The sequence below is a fragment of the Piliocolobus tephrosceles genome, chromosome 7 (assembly GCF_002776525.5).
Source record: "Piliocolobus tephrosceles isolate RC106 chromosome 7, ASM277652v3, whole genome shotgun sequence".
NCBI classification, from domain to species: Eukaryota; Metazoa; Chordata; class Mammalia; order Primates; family Cercopithecidae; genus Piliocolobus; species Piliocolobus tephrosceles.
In genome coordinates, this window is record NC_045440.1 from 38,939,036 (window position 1) to 38,959,943 (window position 20,908).

Genomic DNA, 20,908 nt, shown 5'->3' on the forward strand with positions numbered 1-20,908 from the left:
GATATGAATGATGACAAGGACAGCTAGCCACTTATGCAAAAACACTTGCCTGACACACTATTTCACAAACTCAATCCAAAGAAACAGCTGCTATGACTTTGAGACTGCAAGTTTTACCTAGCAATGCCCCCACTGTCACTCACAAGAGCTTGCCAGCTCCTGAAAGACATTGCCAGCCAGTGAACTTTCAAAATAACCTGTATAACCTCCTCTTTCCCCAGTAAAACCCTAATCTTTTCCTCTGTTCTCTGGACATACAAGAGGCCACCCTACTCTGTATGTATGTCTCACACGGCAATCCTACTTCTTGTATATTAGTCCCCAAAAAAACCCTTTTACTTAGTAGAGATTTACCTCTCTATATTTTCTATGTTGGCACTACACTTGTGATTCTAGAATACTTTCATTAAAATCTTACAGTTCTGTTTAAAGAAAAGATGGTCTTTCATTTATAAGTTTTTCTGTGTACTGTGCAAAGAGATTCAGTGTCATTTGTTAATAAAATAAGCTCATTTTTCTAATAAAAATGGAAACATCTTAAGTTACTATATCTTTGTTTTGTTTTTGTTTTTGTTTTTTCAGAGAGGGACAAGAAGACTCAGCATTTTTAATGCTGTGGTCTTTCGTTTGGCATTTAACTATCCTGCTGTGTAGTGTTAGTTGGCAGCTTTAGAGGGTACTGTGGTGGTTTTACAGTGTACTAACACTGCCAGCCTGCACAGCATTTCTTAGAATTCCCTTAGCTATATGTTTCTGGTTTTCATTCTGAGAAGGTCAGGGTTCACAGTTTCCACATGTAAGCACCAGGTTCTCCTGCAGAACCACCACTTTGTTGAGGTTGAAAGTGGAGAGAACTAGCTCGGGTTTCAGTCTGTCCTTAGAGGTGCAAGCTGGTGCTCAGGGTCTGAGTAGTGCTTTCTTCTCTCCACCCCAAATCTCTCCTCCAACAGCCTATGTCCCAGGCTCCAAGCACTAGCATTAGAGAGGGTGCTGAACCAGCTTTCACAATGGCTCAATGCAAACTTGTCCAACCCCCAGCCCACAGGCTGCACGCAGCTTAGAATGGCATTGAATGTGGCCCAACACAAATTTGTAAACTTTCTCAAAACATTATGAGAGATTTTGCAATGTTTTTAGCTCATCACTATCATTAGTGTTCATGTATTTTATGTGTGGCCCAAGACAATTTTTCTTCTTCCAATATGGCCCAGGGAAGCTAAAAGATTGGACACTCTTGGTAAGGTCTAATCCCTGTTATAAATTCATGTGTGAGTGTATGTCTGTGTGTAAGAGAGAAAAAGAGAGGGGAAGACAGACACACCCCTCCTAGCGGTTTTGGTTCTCTAACTGAAGTCAGTCAGGTGCAATGCCCAGGGCACGGTTCTTTCTCTCTGTACCTTTCTCTACTTTGGACGATATGTCTTCTCCCTGGCTTTAATTTGTACCCATTTAGCTGACTCCAAAATGTCCATTCAAAGTCTGGCTCAAGTCTTCATATCAGATCTGCTTTCTAAGAACCTGTAGGACATTCCTGCTCAGGTAAAGCACCATTCCTTCAAAAGCACTGTGTCTAAAACTTAACTCCCTGCACTCCTGGCCGGATTCTGTCAGAATTTTTTCCATCTCCCAAGTTGAAGACAGATAGGCACCTTAAACCATCCTCTCAGAAATCCCATCATCAGTGATTATCAATGGTTCCTCAGAGTTCTAGGGATCAGCAGGGGCCAGGAAGGAAGTTCACTGGGTGCCACTTTTGACCCAACATGTCTAATTCCAAAAAAGACAATTTTTATGAAATTCCATCTGCTACTTATTTTAAAATTCTACCTGCTACAAATTAAACAGCAGGGTTCTGCTGTTTAATTTGAGTTCTTATGCAATCCCCTTCCCCTATGCACAGCAAATAGCTAAACATCACCCTCCATCCTCCTGGTTGCTGGCATCAATGGGGCTGCTGGGCACTCTCCCTCATATAGGGGCACACTGGTAAGGAACTCCCCCTCTTTCTTTCTACCCCAGCCATTGTGGTCATCATGGTCTAGAAACTTCTACAAAACTCCCCAGGCAAACAATGACAACCCCTCCTGATTGACAAGCCATCTGTCAATCCTCTTTCTACTTGACTCTTTCTGGCATTTAATCAGTTTGTTCTACACCTTCCTTCTTGAAATAGTTTTTTCACCCTTGACTTCTGAAGCACCAATCTGTCCTGTTCTCCTACTTAGAAAAGAAATATAAAATGTATCACTATAAGAAAAAGTGTTGACTTCTCTTCCTTTGTCACCACGTGTGTGTGCACACATGTGTGCATGTAAACATATGTGTGTTTATTCAAGTTTTTCTTACTCTACACACTCACCTGGAGTGAACTTATCTACTCTCATATCAGACACTTCAACAAGCTCCTGTGACTCTATGCATCCTGAATCTGTATCTTCTTCATTTGTTTCTTGAACTCCGGAGCCATAAACCTCAATGCCCACCGGCATCTTCATCTGAATGTTCCTAGGCCCCTCAAACTCAGTCCGCCTCAAACTGAATTCATTCTCATTCCCCAGCCCAGGTTCATCTCATCCCGGCAGTGTTCTCTCATTACTCATGTCTGCATCATCTCTCCTTTCTTGCAAGTCCTTACATGTTATATAAAGTCAGTCTCAAATATATTAGCATTTAAATGTTCTTTGATTGTTTTCATCTATTAATTTGGTCTCCTCAGTTAAACAATAGGTTTATTGCAGGCCAGAATCACACTATTTGCTGGTGCTATATCCTTGCAATATCTGACACTTAGCTAGACACAGAGTAAATACACAGAGCTGAACTGAATCACTCTCAAGTATTAGGTCTCTAGCAAAAGTGGAACATGCCAGGAAACCATAAATATATCTGCTGTCTAAATCCAAAGGTAACAGATGCAATTCATCTTCTTTGAGCACTACTAGTAGAAGAAACAATTTTGAAATGAAAAAACACATAAGAACAGGAAATGTTCTGAACTAAATTTTAAAATTTGAATTACAATGATGCCTTATGAAATTATTCCACATGCATGATTCTACTTGACTTGATAAGGTATGTCTCTCTACCTCCAACTCTTTTTAGAACAATGAATTTTATGACAGAGGGTAAAGGACGTGATTTATTTGACCACAGTGGCTCTGTCCTTAAAGGTAGCTGTCCCTTGACTCTGAAAACTAGTCCAGAAACTGGGGTGATGCTGATAGGCTGTCAGAGAGCAGGAGGGCCTCTTGGTCTCCTCCAGCCCCTACCCTTGCTCCCCATGGCAGGTCTCCTAAAGGGGAAACCAATGAGTTTCCATCCAGTGGCTGAGGAAAGAGGTGTCCTTTCACTTTCTCATCCCGGGCTCCCTCAGACTCGCAGAGATCACACATCTAATCTCCACCAGCCTTTTCTGAATAAATATGATCATGAAATTACTTATTCTCTGTCTGTCCTCCAAAAAGAGAAAAAACGTAAATGAAGTCAAGTAGTTACAGAATACTTGAAATCTTTGCTTTATGAACACTAAGCTGGAGAAGGTAAAGAAATCCTCATGGACAAAGCTACCATGGTAAGGGAGTCCAGGAAGATGTTTGTGTAGAAGACAATATTTAACTCATTGAGTTTTGTATTGATCACTTCTCTTTTGTAAGTCAAGAGTATATTGAAGCAGGTGTTATTTCTACAGGATTGCCCAACCCTGGACCCTAAAAGGCCAAGATTTCCCTTTGCTGGTGCCAGCTTCCTCTTTCTGCCTTCTCTTCCCCTGTCAATGAGATTCTATAGTTCAGTCTCAGGCCACCCCCTTCTAAATTTCTGACAGGTAAGATTTTGGGATTTGTCATTTACACATCTCACTGTGCAATTATCACTGCCTGCAAAGTAGACAAAAGTGAAGTTTTCCTCTGTGGAAAAAATGTTGACAGTTACCTAGCAGGCATGTATAGGGGAGAAGATATCACTTTGAGAAAAGGAAGCAATTCCTTGAAATCACATCATAAGGCAGGGCCACTGTTGCAGCCTGTTCCATTGTCTCATGGGAATGGAGAAATTACTCACATTAGTAGAGAACATTTTGGAATGATATTCATGATATTCATTTATTTTAGTCATTCAAATTATGTGTTGGCCTCAACCCTAATTAAACAGTTGAGAAAAGAAAGACTATTAATTGTTGAGCATTCATTGTGGGCACAGGATGAGATATTTTAATCAGAAGACACAGGAATAATCTTACTTCAAGGTTAAAAGAAAAATTACCTGCACGGATAGTAAAAAATCTGCTTTAGAAAAATAAAGCAGTTCTTGTTAACAAAATCTGACATCCAGTCTTACTCTTTTATCTGTATACTGTCTTATTGGAGCTGCTCATTTGCTACCAATTCCTTAAATGACACTAGAGCAAGTGTTATAAGGGAGAAAGAATAATCAAAGTAATTTTCAACAGAGGTTGGACAGATAGATGTCTCTAATCATCATTCTTTGATCACAAATGTCATTTGTTCCTAACATAATTTTTTATTCCTGGTTTCTTCCCTTACTTAATAGCAATGAAATATTCTATCAGGTGTTACAAAATTGAAATCCTCATATATAAGTAATGAGGGCTTTTCAGAGAAGGCCCAGAAAACATGAGTTTCTGAGTGACAAAAGTAATTTCTTTGGGTAAGTCCTTAGAAGTCAAAGCTTCTGTATCAACTCATTCAACATAATAGCAAGTGCTGGTTTGGTGCCACCATCTTTTTTTTTTTTTTGAGATGAAGTTTTGTTCTTGTTGCCCAGGCTGGAGTGCAGTGCAGTGGTGCAATCACTGCAACCTCCGCCTCCCAGATTCAAGCGATTCTCCTGCCTAAACCTCATGAGTAGCTGGGCTTACAGACATCCACCACCACACCCAGCTAATTTTTTGTATTTTTAGTACAGATGGGGTTTCACAATGTTGGCCAGGCTGGTCTCGAACTCTTGTCTTCAGGTGATCTAACCTCCTTGGCCTCCCAAAGTGCTGGGATTACAGGCGTGAACCACCATGCCTGGCTGTTGCCACCATCTTTTTCATATCTGACATCCCTCCTAGATCCTAAGCCTGCCTTCTTTTTTTCCTAACTCAGGATCCAGGCTACTTTTTGTTTTTTTTCTAAGAGCTCCCCAGAGAACCTTAGAAAGTTCTGGTGATGACTTGGGCTTGGAAGAACTGCAGGTACATGTTGGTGCCCAGTCACCCAACGCCACACTCCTGACAGCTGCTAATAGGACTCCATGACCTTCACCACTGGGAAGGCCCTTGGCACTCTCTTCTGTGATTTCAATGAGTTCAAGAATTTGGGTGCCTTTTCTGGAATCATAGAGCTTTAGTGTCTAGGCATTTAAAAAATTACATGAGCACTTTAAGGATAAGAAATGTAATTTATTTACTTGTCATTTGCTATGTGATTCAGAGCCTAGCACAGAGTGGGTGGGTCACTTAATAAATAATTGCTAAACTATTGACCAAATCAAGGAATGTTCTCATGTTTCTCCACCATGACACACTATCTCACTGAAAACCTCCAGATCGTGAGTGGACCAGATTTCAACCACAGAAATAAACTCTCTAGATTCGCTCCAGAAATATCACTTGCATGCTCCAAAAGGTTGACTAGTTATTTTATACTGGGTTTCTTTAGAGGAAGTTTGAAATGAAAGCTGCCTCTCCAATGTGCACATAGAATGAAGAGCATAGATCAAATCTTTTTTTAACTTGTGCTGATGTTTTCCTGACATGTGGGTGTAAGAGAGCCTGACCTCCTTCCTATTACCTTTAGAAGGGGTGCAGCAGAGGGTGGTCATTCAGTTTCCAGGCTGGAATGACTTTCTCAAATTACACTGTGACCTGATCTCTCCTTTTCATGGGAGGTGCACTTTTACTTTCAGGACACTTACAGGATGTAGAATACAGAAATGATGACATCTGGTTCCAAGACTAAGAAATAGAAACCTGTATGACTTCCAAACCTTCTGGTATGGAGGATACTGAAAAATCTGAAGCTCCCCCCTACTCAGTTGCCTTTAATAGGAATTACACTGACCAAAAGCTAGATTTAAAATGAGAAACTTAAACACACCCAGTTAGACCCACCTACACAGAGACTTAAACTGTCCATTCCGATACAGATACTAAGGGACAACTAGATGCTAATTTAGTAAGCTATCTGCCCATGACATCTGAGTTATCTAGTAAGCTTAGGTCATTTAGCTATGGAAAGATGTCAGAAAAGAGAATGTATTATTTGAACTTTATCCATGTCCCAGGAAATAAAACCAGAGGTCTGAAACTCATCTATTTAAGGCATTTATAAGATCTTTTTGTTAGAATAGAAATCAGTTCAGTGGTGATGGTTTTAGAAATCAAAAAGAGTAGAGTGCACATGTTATCCTGTTGGATGTCTTTAGAAGGAAGGGCACTTATATAAGGAAGAGAAAAGACAGATATATCTCTGGAGAGTACAATAGCACCAGAAGCTGTAGATAGAACTTTGAACTAATTGTGCCCTAGAGCTTGAAATATCACCAACATTTCTGAAAGCAAACTTTATAGATTTTTGATTTGTATTTGGCTACTCGGCATGAAATGGACTGAGATTTTTCTGTTACTCTAAAAGCTAAAGAAAAAGCACATGGTTCCTATTTACTGTTAAGGACTATTGCAGGTAATACATATTACTATTGGTATTTATATATGTTTATATTCTGAATGAGGTGTAGATTCTGGTTACATCTGGCTATTCTTAACACAATATAGAATAATAGGTAACATTAACTCAAAAAAGAAGAAAAGCAGGGCATGGTGGCTCACACCTGTAATCCCAGCGCACTGGGAGGCTGAAGCAGGTAGATCACCTGAGGTCAGAAGTTCAAGACCAACCTCACCAACATGGTGAAACCCCGTTTCTACTAAAAATACAAAAATTAGCTACTCCAGAGGCTGAGGCAGGGGAATCACTTGAACCCAGGAGGCGGAGGTTGCAGTGAGCCGAGATCATGCCACTGCACTCCTGCCTGGGCAACAGAGTGAGACTCTGTCTCAAAAAAAAAAGAAGAAGAAGAAAAAAACTCTTTAAAATGTTTATCACTAAATCATTACCTAAATAACAGTGTTTAACACTTAAAGAGTTGTCTCTGTCAAGCATAGACATCATTTGTTTTTTGAAAAAATTCTTCCAACTCTGGAAAATATAGCATTTAAAAAATGTCATCACTCAGATTTAATCACTGAATGTTGAGATTAGCCAGAATATACTATCAGTGGTAGCATAAAGTTTCCTGAGTAGGCAGTGGGTAATATGTTTAATAATAAAATGAAAAATGCAACCTTCCTAAAATCAAAATGGTAAAGAAACTCCATGCAGAGAATCTCACAGACCACTGGGAGATTGATTTTAGGAAATTCAGCCAGGAAAATAGTTTCATTTATTTTATTTATTGTCAAGCTTAATACTCCATGGTCTCCAGAGAATAATGTGCTAATTGTACATGACTGATAATATGAACTTGGTAATCAAAGAGCTGGAGGAAGTGGGGAGTCTGAGTGAGAAATTAGGGTGTAATGGCCACATACAATTGAGAGCATTCAGGAAACGTTTCTTCTGAGAGTGCAGGACTGAATATCAAGTTTGAAACTGTTGCTTAAAATGAGGCAGAAGACCACAAGAAACTCAGAATGAGAATCGTCTTTCGAGACCTTTCCTGGATCACTTCTATCCCACAGCTTCACTGAGATCCATGGGGTTCTAAACCCTGAGCAGGCCAGAACTTTGTGAGAATCCAGAAACCCCAACCTTGGGCAAGAGACAAGCCACACAAGGAAAAATTCTGGACATTTTCATAATTTTGGGATAGAAGCATTGAGGGTTACACCTCAGCATTCATCTACCCATTTCTCAGGGCCCATTTAGTACTTATTATAATTGCTATTGTTGTTTTTGTTCTTAAAACTCAATCCTCACTAGAGTCTGTTTGGGTAGGTATTTTTATAACTATTACATTTCACAGATATGGAAACTAAGCCATAATGAGGTATTTAGGTATCTGTTCAAGGTCACAGAATTAGTAGATAGGTTCAGGACTGAACCCAGCCAGTCTCATTCCCAATACACATTACTGGACCCACTCCACAATAACCTTTCTTGATGGCCTCAGGAAGATGCAATTACTTCTTCCCCTGAATTCTACCCATGTTTTGCACCTCTTGTACTCACCATATCATATGTTCACTTTAACTCTAATCATTACTTGTTGCATCCCCTCAACTAGATTATTAACTTGTTACAAGGTACAATCATCTCTATAATCACTTTGCATTGCCCCTAGGGCCTGTGTTAATGTCCCAGACATACTCGGTGCTCAATGGATTTTGATTATGGGACTAAATTATATGGGATGAGGGGGCTGATTTGTCCAATAATTCACACCTCTGCTCCATCTACAAAATGAAAATCCCAGCCAAAATGGGCTCTTATTTTCTACCCCAAAGAGAAGTGATAGAAAACTGATTCAGGAGCACAGTTGAGGGCATGTCCATTCCCAGCTTATCTTCTCTCTCTACTTCCCCAGCAAAATCTAATTAAATGAAGTGACATTTCTCATTTATTTAACTCAATTGCCAGGTATTCCACAATCCACAACTTCTAAGAGATCAGAGAAATGTTGGCTAAACTCAAAATTCTACTAAAGTTTTTGTAAAAATCAATGTCAGCTATAGTTTACAAATGGACATATTTTAATTTCTTATGAAATTTGGTGAAATGTGTGAGAAGGCACTACACTAACTTACAGAAGACCCAGAATGAGGATAAGCCCAGCAGCCTGGGCTGCTCAGAGGAGGAGCCAGGGTCTCCTTTAGAATCTTCTGGGCTCCCTCTTACCCATCACTGTGTTTGCCTGAGAAGTCATTAGAGTTTGTGCTGTGTATTCATAGTAGGAAATAAAGTGAAAATAAGTTCCTTTCTTCACTTTCTCCCTGTAAAACCGACTTTATCCCTTCTGCTCCAAGTCAGAACCACCTGAACAGCCCCCTTGCCTTTAACGTAAGGACAGGAAAAAGAGGCCTCCACAATGTTGTTCTTTGTAGTAGACCTAGCTGGACCCAACTGGAGGGTGGGTCAGCTTCTGGGCCACCGTGCAGTAAAGAAGTAAGCGCTGGAGAAGAAAGATTTTACAGACAACCTTTTGCCAGCTGGAAAATATAAAAACTAAAGAAACTTCAGTTAAACTTTAAGGTCATAATATTAGAGATTGTTGGAATTGATAGGAACCTTGACTACCTCGTATTCCAACTCCTCACATTTCAAATGAGGACACTAAAACTCAGTGAGGGAACTTGTTTTGTTCAAATCCACAGAGGAAAAGAAAGAACTAACGACGTGTATAATAATGTCAACAACTCTCAAAAACATTATGTTGAGCAGAAGCAGTCAGACAAAAAAGAAAGCATGCCATATTATTCCATTAAGTTCTAGAATAGACAAGACTAGGCTACAGTGATAGAAATCAGATAATGGTTAGCTGTGATGGGGGTAGGAAACTGGGCAAAAAGGAGTCCAAGAGAACCTTTGGTGGTTATGAAAATGTTCTATATCTTGACTGGGCTGATGGTTGCATGGTGTAGATGACTGTCAAAACCCATCAAACTGTATAACTGAAATCTATGCATAGCATTGTATTCAACTGCAGCTCAATTGGTTTATTTAACAGTAACTTGTGGGGCCACGTGCAGTGGCTCATGCCTATAATTCAGCACTGTGGAAGATAGAGGCAGGAGGATCGCTTGAGACCAGGAGTTTGAGACAAGCCCAGGCCACATGGCAAAACCCTGTCTCTACTAAAAATACAAAAAAGCCAGGTATGGTGACGTGCACCTGAAGTCCCAGTTACTCCAGAGGCTGACGTGGGAGGATCATTTAAGTCCAGGAGGTGGAGGTTGCAGTGAGCTGAGATGGCACCACTGCACTCTAGCCTGGGCAACAGAGAGCAACCCTGTCTCAAAAACAACAAAGAACAGCAACAGAAAAAAAAAAAAAAAAGAAGCTTGTGAAGTTGTTAAAGGCACTCAGGATGTGAGAGGCAGGGCTGACCCTGGGACTCTGGCCGTCTGCTTCCCAGGCCAGGTCTATATGGCTCCACCCATCTCCTTCCAGTTCTTTTCTTTCTTGATGCAAATAAACTTCTCAGAACCACATCAGGTAATGGCCTTGCACCCCCGGAGATGGGTACTGGAGGACAAATCTGAAACAGCATCATAAGAGCATGAGAGGTATTCCATGGGGTTCACAATTAAAGCTGAGACATTAAATCATCAGCTCGGAACAACTCTGGAGGCAATCATGACTCACGCAAATTTCAAGCAAGACAAAATAATGATTATAGGTCCCCCAAGAAGGAAGCAGGGAGGTAATGAATGAGCTAAACAATATTAGGTGTCATCGGTAATTCCAGAAGTGATATGAAAGAATGAACATGCTCCCCATTTAGTTCTTTTCAAGTCTGCAAAACACCTCATCTAGTCACGTACTGTAATTATAATGTATCCCTAGGTACGGCATGTATAGCAAAAGGATGCAAGCGCAACTTAGGAAAAATAGAGCTGCTAAAATTGCCTGTGTATTAGTGCTGTAGATATAGAGAGATATATACAGTCTTTTTTGGCATCTCTGAAATTCTCTTTTAAAGCTACTGCCTTTTCTATGTGAGAAGTTAGAGCCTGTTTCTTCTGAGGCCTTCCTTGTAGAAGGGAAGGCTCTTAACAATAGTGGACTTCAATGTTCTACCAATTAAAGACAGGGCTAGGTAGAAAGCACCCTTTGGCCCAAAGGCTGTGACACAGTCTCATCCCTGCCGTTGTCACAGTGATGCTGATTACCCAGATAGCCCTTAGCTAGAAAGACTTAATGACACACCACAAGTCTCACTTTCAGGGAGAAGAGCTGTTTTTTAAGTTCAGAATTATAAAATGAGGCAAGCAAAGAATTAGCCTTGGGTTCCAGATTTCACTCTTTATTCAGAGCTTTTCTATCAGCTTACAAATGATTATCAGCTGAAGAGAAATAACTTGACATTCTTTGGAAAAGGATAGCTCTCTTTTCAATATTTTCTTATGGCCTGTTATCTCAAAACTTTACTGGTGATATATATTTTGTATTTGTCAGAAAAAAATGCTTTCTCATGAAAAGCACAATATTGAAGTCTCAGGTTTCTTGGTTATTGAAGTTCTTGGTTAATATCAGTAAACTACATTGAAAATTCTACAAAGAATATTAATATGTTTAGCTTTTGAGATCCATGCATGATTTATGGTTTATTTGATTGTTTTCAAAGAGAACATCTTCTCGGGCTTTTAAGCTGCTTTTATTTTTTATTAAATATAGAAGGTTCTTTGTGGTTCACGTATCTTACAAAAGAGTCTTATTTATTACTGTGCAACCCTCAGCTAACTCACTAGTGTGCTGAATGTGGGAAGTGAATTCCAAAATATTTAAAACAAAGATACTCCATCCCTGAAAATTAGTCTGAACATTCATTCAAGTACTTCCCAAATAACTGAGTATAATGGGAAACAAATAATACGAGGTCTTTGTCATGAGGATTCATACCAGTTGGGAAAAAGCCTCAGAGAAACCAGTGAATATCACATGTTAAGGCCTCTTCTCAAAAGAAGAAGCAGATTTAGAAATTAGTACTAATTTTTGGTCAGTCTGATTTATTATCTTAGACCCTTGTGTCTCATTTTCAACCAACTGAAGTATCAAAGTAAGTAATGACAACTTTCATATCCTTTATTTCTAGGTAACATAATGTCCTGAGGCCTGGAGTGTTCCCTAAGCTCAAATTTAAGTATATTAAGGGGGAATTGTTCATTAGTCTATGGTACATACTTACAGTGCCTTTACATTTTATTTTAATCATTTGTACTAATTGACAGACTATAACCCTTGGAAACCCTGAAAAATCTACTAATAGGCAATTGCTTTATATATTGCTGGGAGCATTTGCATTTCTAAACCTTTAATCTCATCAGATAGTTAATATTTCTCTTGCTGTTTAACAATGGAGAGAAATTTGACTGCCATTATGCTGTTTATAGCTTTTGCCCAAAAAAGTAAAAGACCATGTCTGTGTTACTACCAGCAAAGAGTAATCTGACAATTACAGTTTGATTAGTTATCATAATAGTAGTAGTAATAAGGGCATATGACCTGACTTTTGTCTCTGCTAAAAATTACTTTTAGGGCCTTGGAAAAGTCATTTAACTTCTCTGAGACTCAATTTTCTAACCTATAACCTGGAGATAGGAACATCTGGCCAACTACAAGAATGCTGTACATTTTAGATGTGATAATACTTTCAGAACAATTACATTTGTTGCTTTACTCCAGAGGCTCACAAGTTACACTCCAGTTATCCATGTTGGCATCATCTCTATCATCATCATCACCTGGGCAGGCATTGTAAGTAGCGGCTTAGTAAAATGTGTCTAAAGGGCTGCCTAAAATGTATCACAACGTGGGTGGTTTACAGCAGAAATTCATTCTCTCCATAAGAGAAGAATTAATCACAACCCCTGGAGCCCAGAAGTGTGAAATCAAGGTGTCAGCTTCATCACTCTCCCTCCAAAGCCTCTAGGAGTGAATCCTTCCTTGACTTTTCCAGTTCCTGGTGATTCCTTGGTTTGTAGAAACATAACTCCAATTTCTGCCTTCATCTGCACTTAGCCTTATTCTCTGTGTATCCAAATCTCCCTTTCCTTTCTCTTTTAAAGTCATCAGGCATTGGATTTAAGGCTCACTGTAGATTTAGGGTGATTTCATCTGGAGAGTCTTAACTGATTACATCTACAAAGACTATATTTACATCTAAGGTCGTATTCTGAGGCTCTGGGGGGAACCTGAATTTTGGAAAGACATTATTCAGCCCACTATACATACCAAGTACTAGCTCCAATAAAATGGCAAAGACTATCTGGAAACCTACTTTGAGAACAATTTTAAAGCTAAATTTAGGATGAGCTGCAAAGAGTGCCAGGATCGCAAGCAAGGGCATGGAAAGTGGACCCATATTTGTCATGTTCTTGTCATCACTAATCACTAATCTATGAGAGAACTTAAGATTGAGAAAAGATTTGTCAGTGTACAAGGTCACTCTGTGGCAAAGTTGCAAGAGGATTAAAATCTCCTGACTCACAATTCAGTGCTCTTTACACCACACAGTTTAATAATCTTTTCTCTTATGAGCACTTCTTTAGATATTATTACTAAAAATATAAATCTGATACCTCTATAATTACTGGCACCTGAATACTTGCATTTATTTAATTGGTCAGATTGCAATAGTTAAATACATTTGGTTGACTCACATTTTCAACTATGGTAGAGTAACTGTTATCACACTAACCTTCCATCTGAAAGCAAAATAAAATCTGGATATTATTAAATTTAAAGGAAAAATATTTGAAATACTTAAAAGCTTTGAAGAGTTAGTGTAGTTGCTGTTGATGTATACTATTATCAGAAGGAGTATACTTTAATGAAAAAAATAATACCAGGGAAAAGAAAAACATTTCGTGATGAATAAAAGTTGATACAAAGGGCCAAATGAAGGGAAATAAATTTTTAAAATTTATATTTGTAAGTATCTAATAATATACTTTGAGTATATAAAGCCAAAAATATACAGAAAAAGGGATACATAGGCAAATCCATATTTATAGTTAAAGGTTTTCAACTACCTGTTTCTCCTGGGTAGAATATGCAGACAGAATATAAGTAAGGAAACATCAGCAATATGGCTGACTAGTGGTGCCTGGCATTTGTTCCTCCCACAAAAAAGAAACAAAATAATAAATAAACAACTGAAACTTGATTGGAGTGTCTGAAGGAGAGTGTTGAAGTACAGCAAAAAATGGGCAAAATCCTTGTGGAGGACAAAAGCCCAGGATAGCAGCATAGAGAGGGAAATGTGGCACCCACCTCTGTTACCCTGTTTTCTCCATCACGTTTGACTCAGAGCCAAAAAGGACTTTCCCATGTGGAGAAAAGATAGGCAGAAGGGCCTTCACCAGCCCACATCATCACTGCAGACACCTGTAGTTCTTACTACAGGGGAACCCCAAAGTCCTCACAAGTCTTGAGCCCAGTTTAGGAGATGTTTAGAATTCATGTGGCTACATTATCCAAAGTAGGAGCCCACATTGTGTACTGACCATAACCCCATCATCCAAGCTGTTGCAGCATGGCATTATTTTGAAATCAAAGTCACTGCTGGAGTAATCGTGCTCTGGGGAGCTGATAGCCACTGTGCGTTTCTAGACTTGGGACTCTGCTGTCGTTTCACCAAGCTCACTTGAGTGACTGCAACATGACCACCCTGGCTGCTCAAAGCTGAGGCTCAGAAATGGTCACCACTCTAATTTTGCACAGCAGGGAAGTCAACCTCAGGCTGTCCAAACCAAACAGCTCAGCAAACCTGTCCCCAGATAATCTTCCCTAGCACCATTGGCTGGAGAAACAGCCTGTCAGACACGTCCCTGAATTGCTGAGCCACTGTAAGCCACGCGCCCAGCCAGAGAAACAGCATTGCAGACTCACCCCAAGTAGACACACCCCTGAGAAGCCCAAGCCACCAAACTCCTATGCCCCAGGTTGGAGAAACAGCTCAAAAGCCTCATCCCAAGAGAGTCAATTCCAGAGTAAGCTGACCCACCAAGTGCATGGCCATGTCCCCAGACTGAGAACCAGTTCAGTAAGCTCACCTTCAGCAAAGCCACACCACTGCCACAACAAACTCCTACAGCTGAGGTCACTGAGGCATTTACAACATCACTAATATGAATTACAGTTGAAGAAACTACAAAAACTACACTACTGTGTTTACCTAGAATCAAAGTCAGTACACTCTACTCTACTGAGACCCTGGGATCCATTTACAGGAAAAAGTTTTTTCTATGAAAGCTGTTCCATACAATTGGAAGAGGTGACTATTTTACTGAATGCACAGTTATCAATGTAGAGACATAAAAAACATGAAAAGTGAAGGAAACATGACACCTCCGAAGAATAATAATTCCCCAGTAATAGAACCATAAAAAAGGAAATTACAAAATGCCAGAAAAGGAATTCAAAATAAAAATCTTAAGGAAACTCAGTGAGATACAAGAGAATACAGATAGACAATTCAAGAAAATTGGAAAAGCAATTCATGATCAGAATGAGAAATTCAACAAAAATTTAGATACCTCAAAAAAGATAACCAAAAAAATCTTGGCAATGACAAACTCAATGAATGAAATAAAAAGTACAATCAAGAATGTAAAAAAACAGACTAGCTCAAGTAGAAGAAATAATTTCTAAGCTTGAAGACAGGCCTTTTGAAATAACTCAGGCAGACAAAATTGAAAAATAATAAAGAATAAAAAAGCCTAAAAATGTATGGGAACTCCACCTATATAAAAGAAACAAATTTTAGTGTTCTACAAAAATGTATTGCATATTTTCAAATAGGTAGAAGAGAGGATTGTAAATGTTCCCAACATAAAGAAATGATAAATGTTTGAGATGATGAATTTGCTAATTATAAATACATACCAAAATATCACACTAGGTCCCATAAATATGTACAATTATGTATCAATTATAAACAATAATATATTTTAATTATTATTTAATTTAGTAATTAATTTTAACAATGATATTATTAAATAATAAAATTTATTATAGTATCCCAAAATAACAAATTCTTAGGAATAAATCTAAATAAAGATGTTTAAGACCTCTACAAAACATTATTGAAAGAATTAAAGAAGATATAAACAAACGCTGGTATATACCATGATTATGGATTAGAAAACTTGGCATTTTCAAGAAATTTTTGAGGAAGTTGACAAGCTGATTCTAAAAATTATAGGGAAACACAAAGAGGAAAGAACAGTGAAGACAGTCTTGAATAAGAAGATACAATTAGAAGATTTACTCTATCAGATATCAAGACACTATAAAACTATAGGAAATAAGTAATGGGACATTAGCATAAAAAGAAATATAACATTGAGATAGAATATACAGATAGACAAACATGTACACATATATGTAAATCACTTGATTTATAAAAAAGCTCTGTGATGGTCTTTTCAGTAAATAGTATTGGATTAATTGGTATCTGTATAAAAAAATCACGAAACTTGATCTCTCCTTCACACTATGCATAAAATTAACACTGGGCATATCAAAGACCTATATTTGTAAGGAAAAACAACATAATATCATAGGTGATTATCTTAACGACCTCAGGATAAGCACAGAATTCTTAAATAGCACTCAAAAACTTTAAACATATAAAAAGACTGATAAATTAGACTTCCTTAAAAATTAGACACTTCTACAACTTAGTAAGAAAACAATTTGATTTTTATAAACAGACAAAAGAATTGAACATTTATCATTTATTCTCTCTCTCTCTTTCAATCTCTCTCTCTCACACAAGCTTGCCCGCACATGATATGCAAATTAAGTCTGAGGGCAGATAAAACAGGCATATGAAACAGGACAGTATAATTATTTTCTTCACCTTTCTTTAATTTTACACTTCATAAAGAGAGCAGCTTTGTGCTTTTGAGTTAGGAATGAATAACATCTTATTGATAGGAAAGAAGGCAGCACTGTAAGAGATGTTCCATTCTGAAGTCTTGCCTATTTAAATCACTTCAAGGAAGTGGTACCCTCTTTTCAAAATTCACTTGCTAATCTCTATTGGCTCTCATTCCAAGCCTAAGTTCATGGTAACTGAATGACATAGAGTAAGTAGAGACATAAGTCAGACACCACTGTGATCAGTGCTGGCCCTGCCATCTGCTGTCAGGGTGATAGTGGGCAAGTCACTTAACCTCTCTGAGCATTAGTTTTCTAATGTAAGATATCGGGTCAATAATATTAATATTTATCTCAAGGGTAGTTAAGGGAATTAAATGAGAAAATAGATGTGAAAATACCTAGCACAGATTCTAGCCCATGAAGTTATATATGTACAGAACAGAGAAGAGAGACATTTTTCTGAATCTGGAAGTACTATCTATATTAGTTATTTACATAATTCATAACATGTAAAGTCATCATTGTTTATCTTTTTCTATGTATTGAGCGATGAATACATGCTCCCAAAAAGTTATCTTTTTTGTTGCCGGTATTTGTGTGTCTATCTGCACATCAGATATAGGTTAATTCAAATGTATATGGTGTCTGTAGCAAAATGTTACTTAGAGAAATGATGAAAACAGCTTGGGGGGATGAGCAGTATCCAATAATCAATACAAGAACTCTAGTATTCCATAACAAATCAAGGAAAATATTCTTTTTGAAGAATTATCCTGATAAGAGTCCTCCGGGTGGACCAGAGTAATGCAAGCCATGGAATTGGCTTTGACTCACAAGGCAGAATATTGAGAAAACTGAGAGCCAGTAACTAACTCTGGGTTTAAATTTTCTCACCTGAGCCAGACGTGCTGTGATGTACGTCTTTACAATATCTTTGTGAAACAATTTCTTTGCTTGTAATGCTCCATTTCATTTTCCTGCTTAGGAAATTGTTACTCATCTTTTGAAATCACATATTCATTTAATCAAACAAGTGTATAAAGACCCTAAAATATATCTGGTGCTGTGCTAGGATACAAGGATACTGCGTTGAGCAAAATCAGACCATAATCTCATCCTTATGCACTCAGCCTATGCACTAGTGTCCTCTAAAGCTTGCCCTGGATTACTCCCTGCCCCATGCTTAAAGCTCCGGGTGCACACGTGGCATTAGAGAACAATCTATGGGTTTACACATCTGTTTCCTCAGCCTGGCAGGGGGAAGAGGAAGGACTCAATGTATTCATCTTTTTTTTTTTTTTTTTTTTTTGATACGAAGTCTTGCTCTGTCGCCCAGGCTGGAGTGCTGGAGTGCTGGAGCGCAGTGGCCAGATCTTGGTTCACTGCAAACTCCGCCTCCTGGGTTCAAGAGATTCTCCTGCCTCAGCCTCCTGCGTAGCTGAGACTACAGGCACATACCACCACGCCCGGCTCATTTTTTGTATTTTTAGTAGAGACGGGGTTTCACCGTGTTGGCCAGGATGGTCTCTATCTCCTGACCTCGTGATCCGCCCACCTTGGCCTCCCAAAATGCTGGGGTTACAGGCGTGAGCCACTGTGCCCAGCCTATTCGTCTTTTCTTCCCTAGTGCACAGCTTGGAGTATGACACATAGTGGGCTCTCCATAAATGTTTGTTAAATTAACATTCATAATTCATGAGGTGTTGACACAGTCCAATCTGTTAAATGATCCTCCTAATGAATATTAGAGAAATGAAAACGATTATGCTCAGGAAAATTACATCTTTTTGAGACATTCTTAGCTTTTTTCATATTTTATTAGCGTTTTATTAACAGTCGTAGCAGCTGGTTTAAAAATGTCCAGTGGTTTTTAAAGAGCTGCATAGTATAAATAGAGGTGAAATGGTGCCTAGTGAGCCTTTCTTAGCTTAAAATTATGAGAATCTTTGAAAAAATGGAATAAGTTTCCATTCACTTGGAAATAGTTATGTATATAAATGACTTAATATCCTGGGGGATTTGTTATGTTTCTATAATAATCAACAATATTCATCCAGAAAGGGAAAGTGGTAGAAGACATTCATAGAATTTGTCACCAAAGTTTGGTACATCCTACAAATAAGAAGAATATTATTGATTTTAAAACACTTAGCATAGATTTTAATATGTCCTAATCTCATAAAAGTATGCTAAACTGTCCTTGAAAAAATGAAAAAAGGAGAAGATTCTTATTACTCATGCCAGTTAAAGGGAAGAAGCCATTCTTCAAGTAAGCATAAATATCATGCGAACTTTGAAGCAAAAGAGATAGAATTTCCACTCTACTTATTTAGAAATAAATGAAATGTTGAGCCTTTAGTCATCTTACTAAAAATTACATCGAAGAAACTGAAGAGTGAAAGCACAAAAGTACCTACTTGGTCTGGTGTTTAGATCCTTTCAGATGGGCATGATACTGTTCTATTGAGTTTAGGGAGACACTGCAGATGGTACATCTGTAATTGCGCCTCAGACCTGTGGACAACAGACAGACCTGGTTAGCTGCATCCAGTCGTCAACCATCTGAATGAATCCTAGCATCTCCAGAAGTTCAGGGACAGAGTATCTGAGAGCCTGGTCTGTCCCACCAACACTTCAATCCTTCCTTGCAGAACACAGCCAACAGGTCTCTTAGCAGAGAAGTAATTATGAATATGTTAGAAGCAGCTTATTTTGTTTCTGGATGGCTTAAATTATTATAGTGTCCTTCTTTGAATTGAGTTAAGGTGTTTACGGACATTTTATACTCAAACAAAAATGTATTCTATTTTTCTCTAGAGCATATAGACATAATAGCTCTCATCTCTGCAGTGAAAATTGAGACTCCAGAGAAAAACTCTATCCTAATTCCTTTCCACTCTACTCCAATGACAGTATTAAAAATTTAACTTTAGGCATCATTCATTTAGGTGTTTCTTCTAGGATTATTTTATAAAATGTAAATGCCAGGAAGAGAATAATACATCAAACTGATTCATGTGAAGTCTTACTTTCCACCAGAATTTAGAAGACAATCTATTCATTCACTTTTTCATTCATTTAATGAATTCACTAATACAGTATCAACTTTGGGCCAGGTACTAGAGATTCCAACATCGATAAGATGCTCTTTGCTTTCAGAAGTTTAGTAAAAATCTTGACTAATCTAGAGCCAATTTATGTTAGAAAGCAGCTTTAACCAAATAGCTTTAAACGTTTGCCACAGAGCTGAGACTTATAATGAAACATATTCCTTCAGCTAGTATGTCCCTTCAGAATAGAGAGAAAAGTAAAGTCGGTCATGATCTGAAACTTTGGATTTTAATTCTGACTCTAGTCATTTCTAGTTTTGTGATCTGGAGGAAGTTACGAAACTTCTTTCTAGCCTGTTTCTTCACCTACAAGACAAAGACAAGGCTGATCACATCACTAGGTGTTGTAAGAACTAGGTGAAAAAGATATGAAAATGGCCAGTAATCCTAATGATTTGGGAGGCCGAGGCAGGAGGATAGCTTGAAGCCAGCAGTTCAAGACCAACCTGGGCCACATAGCAATATCTGATCTCAAAAAAATTTTAAAAAGTTAGGCATGGTGGCACACACCTGTAGTCCTAGCTAATCAGGAAGCTGAGAGCCCAGTTCAAGATTACAGTGAGCTATGATAGTGCTACTGCCTGCCTGGATGACAGAGTGAAACCCTGTCTCAAAACAAAAGAGACATATATAAAAAACAATGTTTAGCAAATGAGTACAAAATTCTGTTCTAGCATTGTAAATGCTAGGACTGAAAGCTGTAGCATTTGTTTTTATCAATGCATAGTATTTAATTTCTAAGAGACAAAGTTATTCCTCTTTTCCTGAAAAGAAAATAATGCACTGTGCTGGGACAGCTTTGCAACTTGCCACCTGGATAACTTTATGCAAATTATTTGACCCCTCTGGACTTCTGTTTTCTTATAGTATTGTGGGGAGGGCTGAGTGAGACGTGGCGTGTATGTGAGAGTGCCCAGCACATAACAAGATATCAACATGGGCTCGCTAATTTTACTATTTTGAAGAGATGTTAAAATGGAAACACTTTCTGTTTGAGTGTCCCAGTTGAAGCCCTACTGGGAAGTCCTAGACACAGATGATAACTATATCCACATTACCAAAATGAGGTAAGAGAGCATCAGTGCAGAACATCCAAGGGAAGTAGTGACGAACCTGTGCTGACCACTCACCACCAGTATAAAGAAGAGACTTAAGAAGAAAGAAAGAAATGGGTAGAGACTTTCT

The 20,908-nt window shown here is 38.4% G+C and overlaps 1 protein-coding gene across 2 annotated transcripts in view; it reads right to left on the reverse strand.

The window, feature by feature from the left end:
• ZMAT4 (zinc finger matrin-type 4) overlaps positions 1-20,908 on the reverse strand; it is a 365,160-nt gene that overhangs the window by 31,572 nt on the left and 312,680 nt on the right. For both annotated transcript variants that reach the window (XM_026453908.1, XM_026453907.1), the window contains one exon: positions 19,031-19,127. In XM_026453908.1, the coding sequence (XP_026309693.1) occupies positions 19,031-19,127 (97 nt within the window). The remainder of the gene's footprint in view (positions 1-19,030; positions 19,128-20,908) is intronic.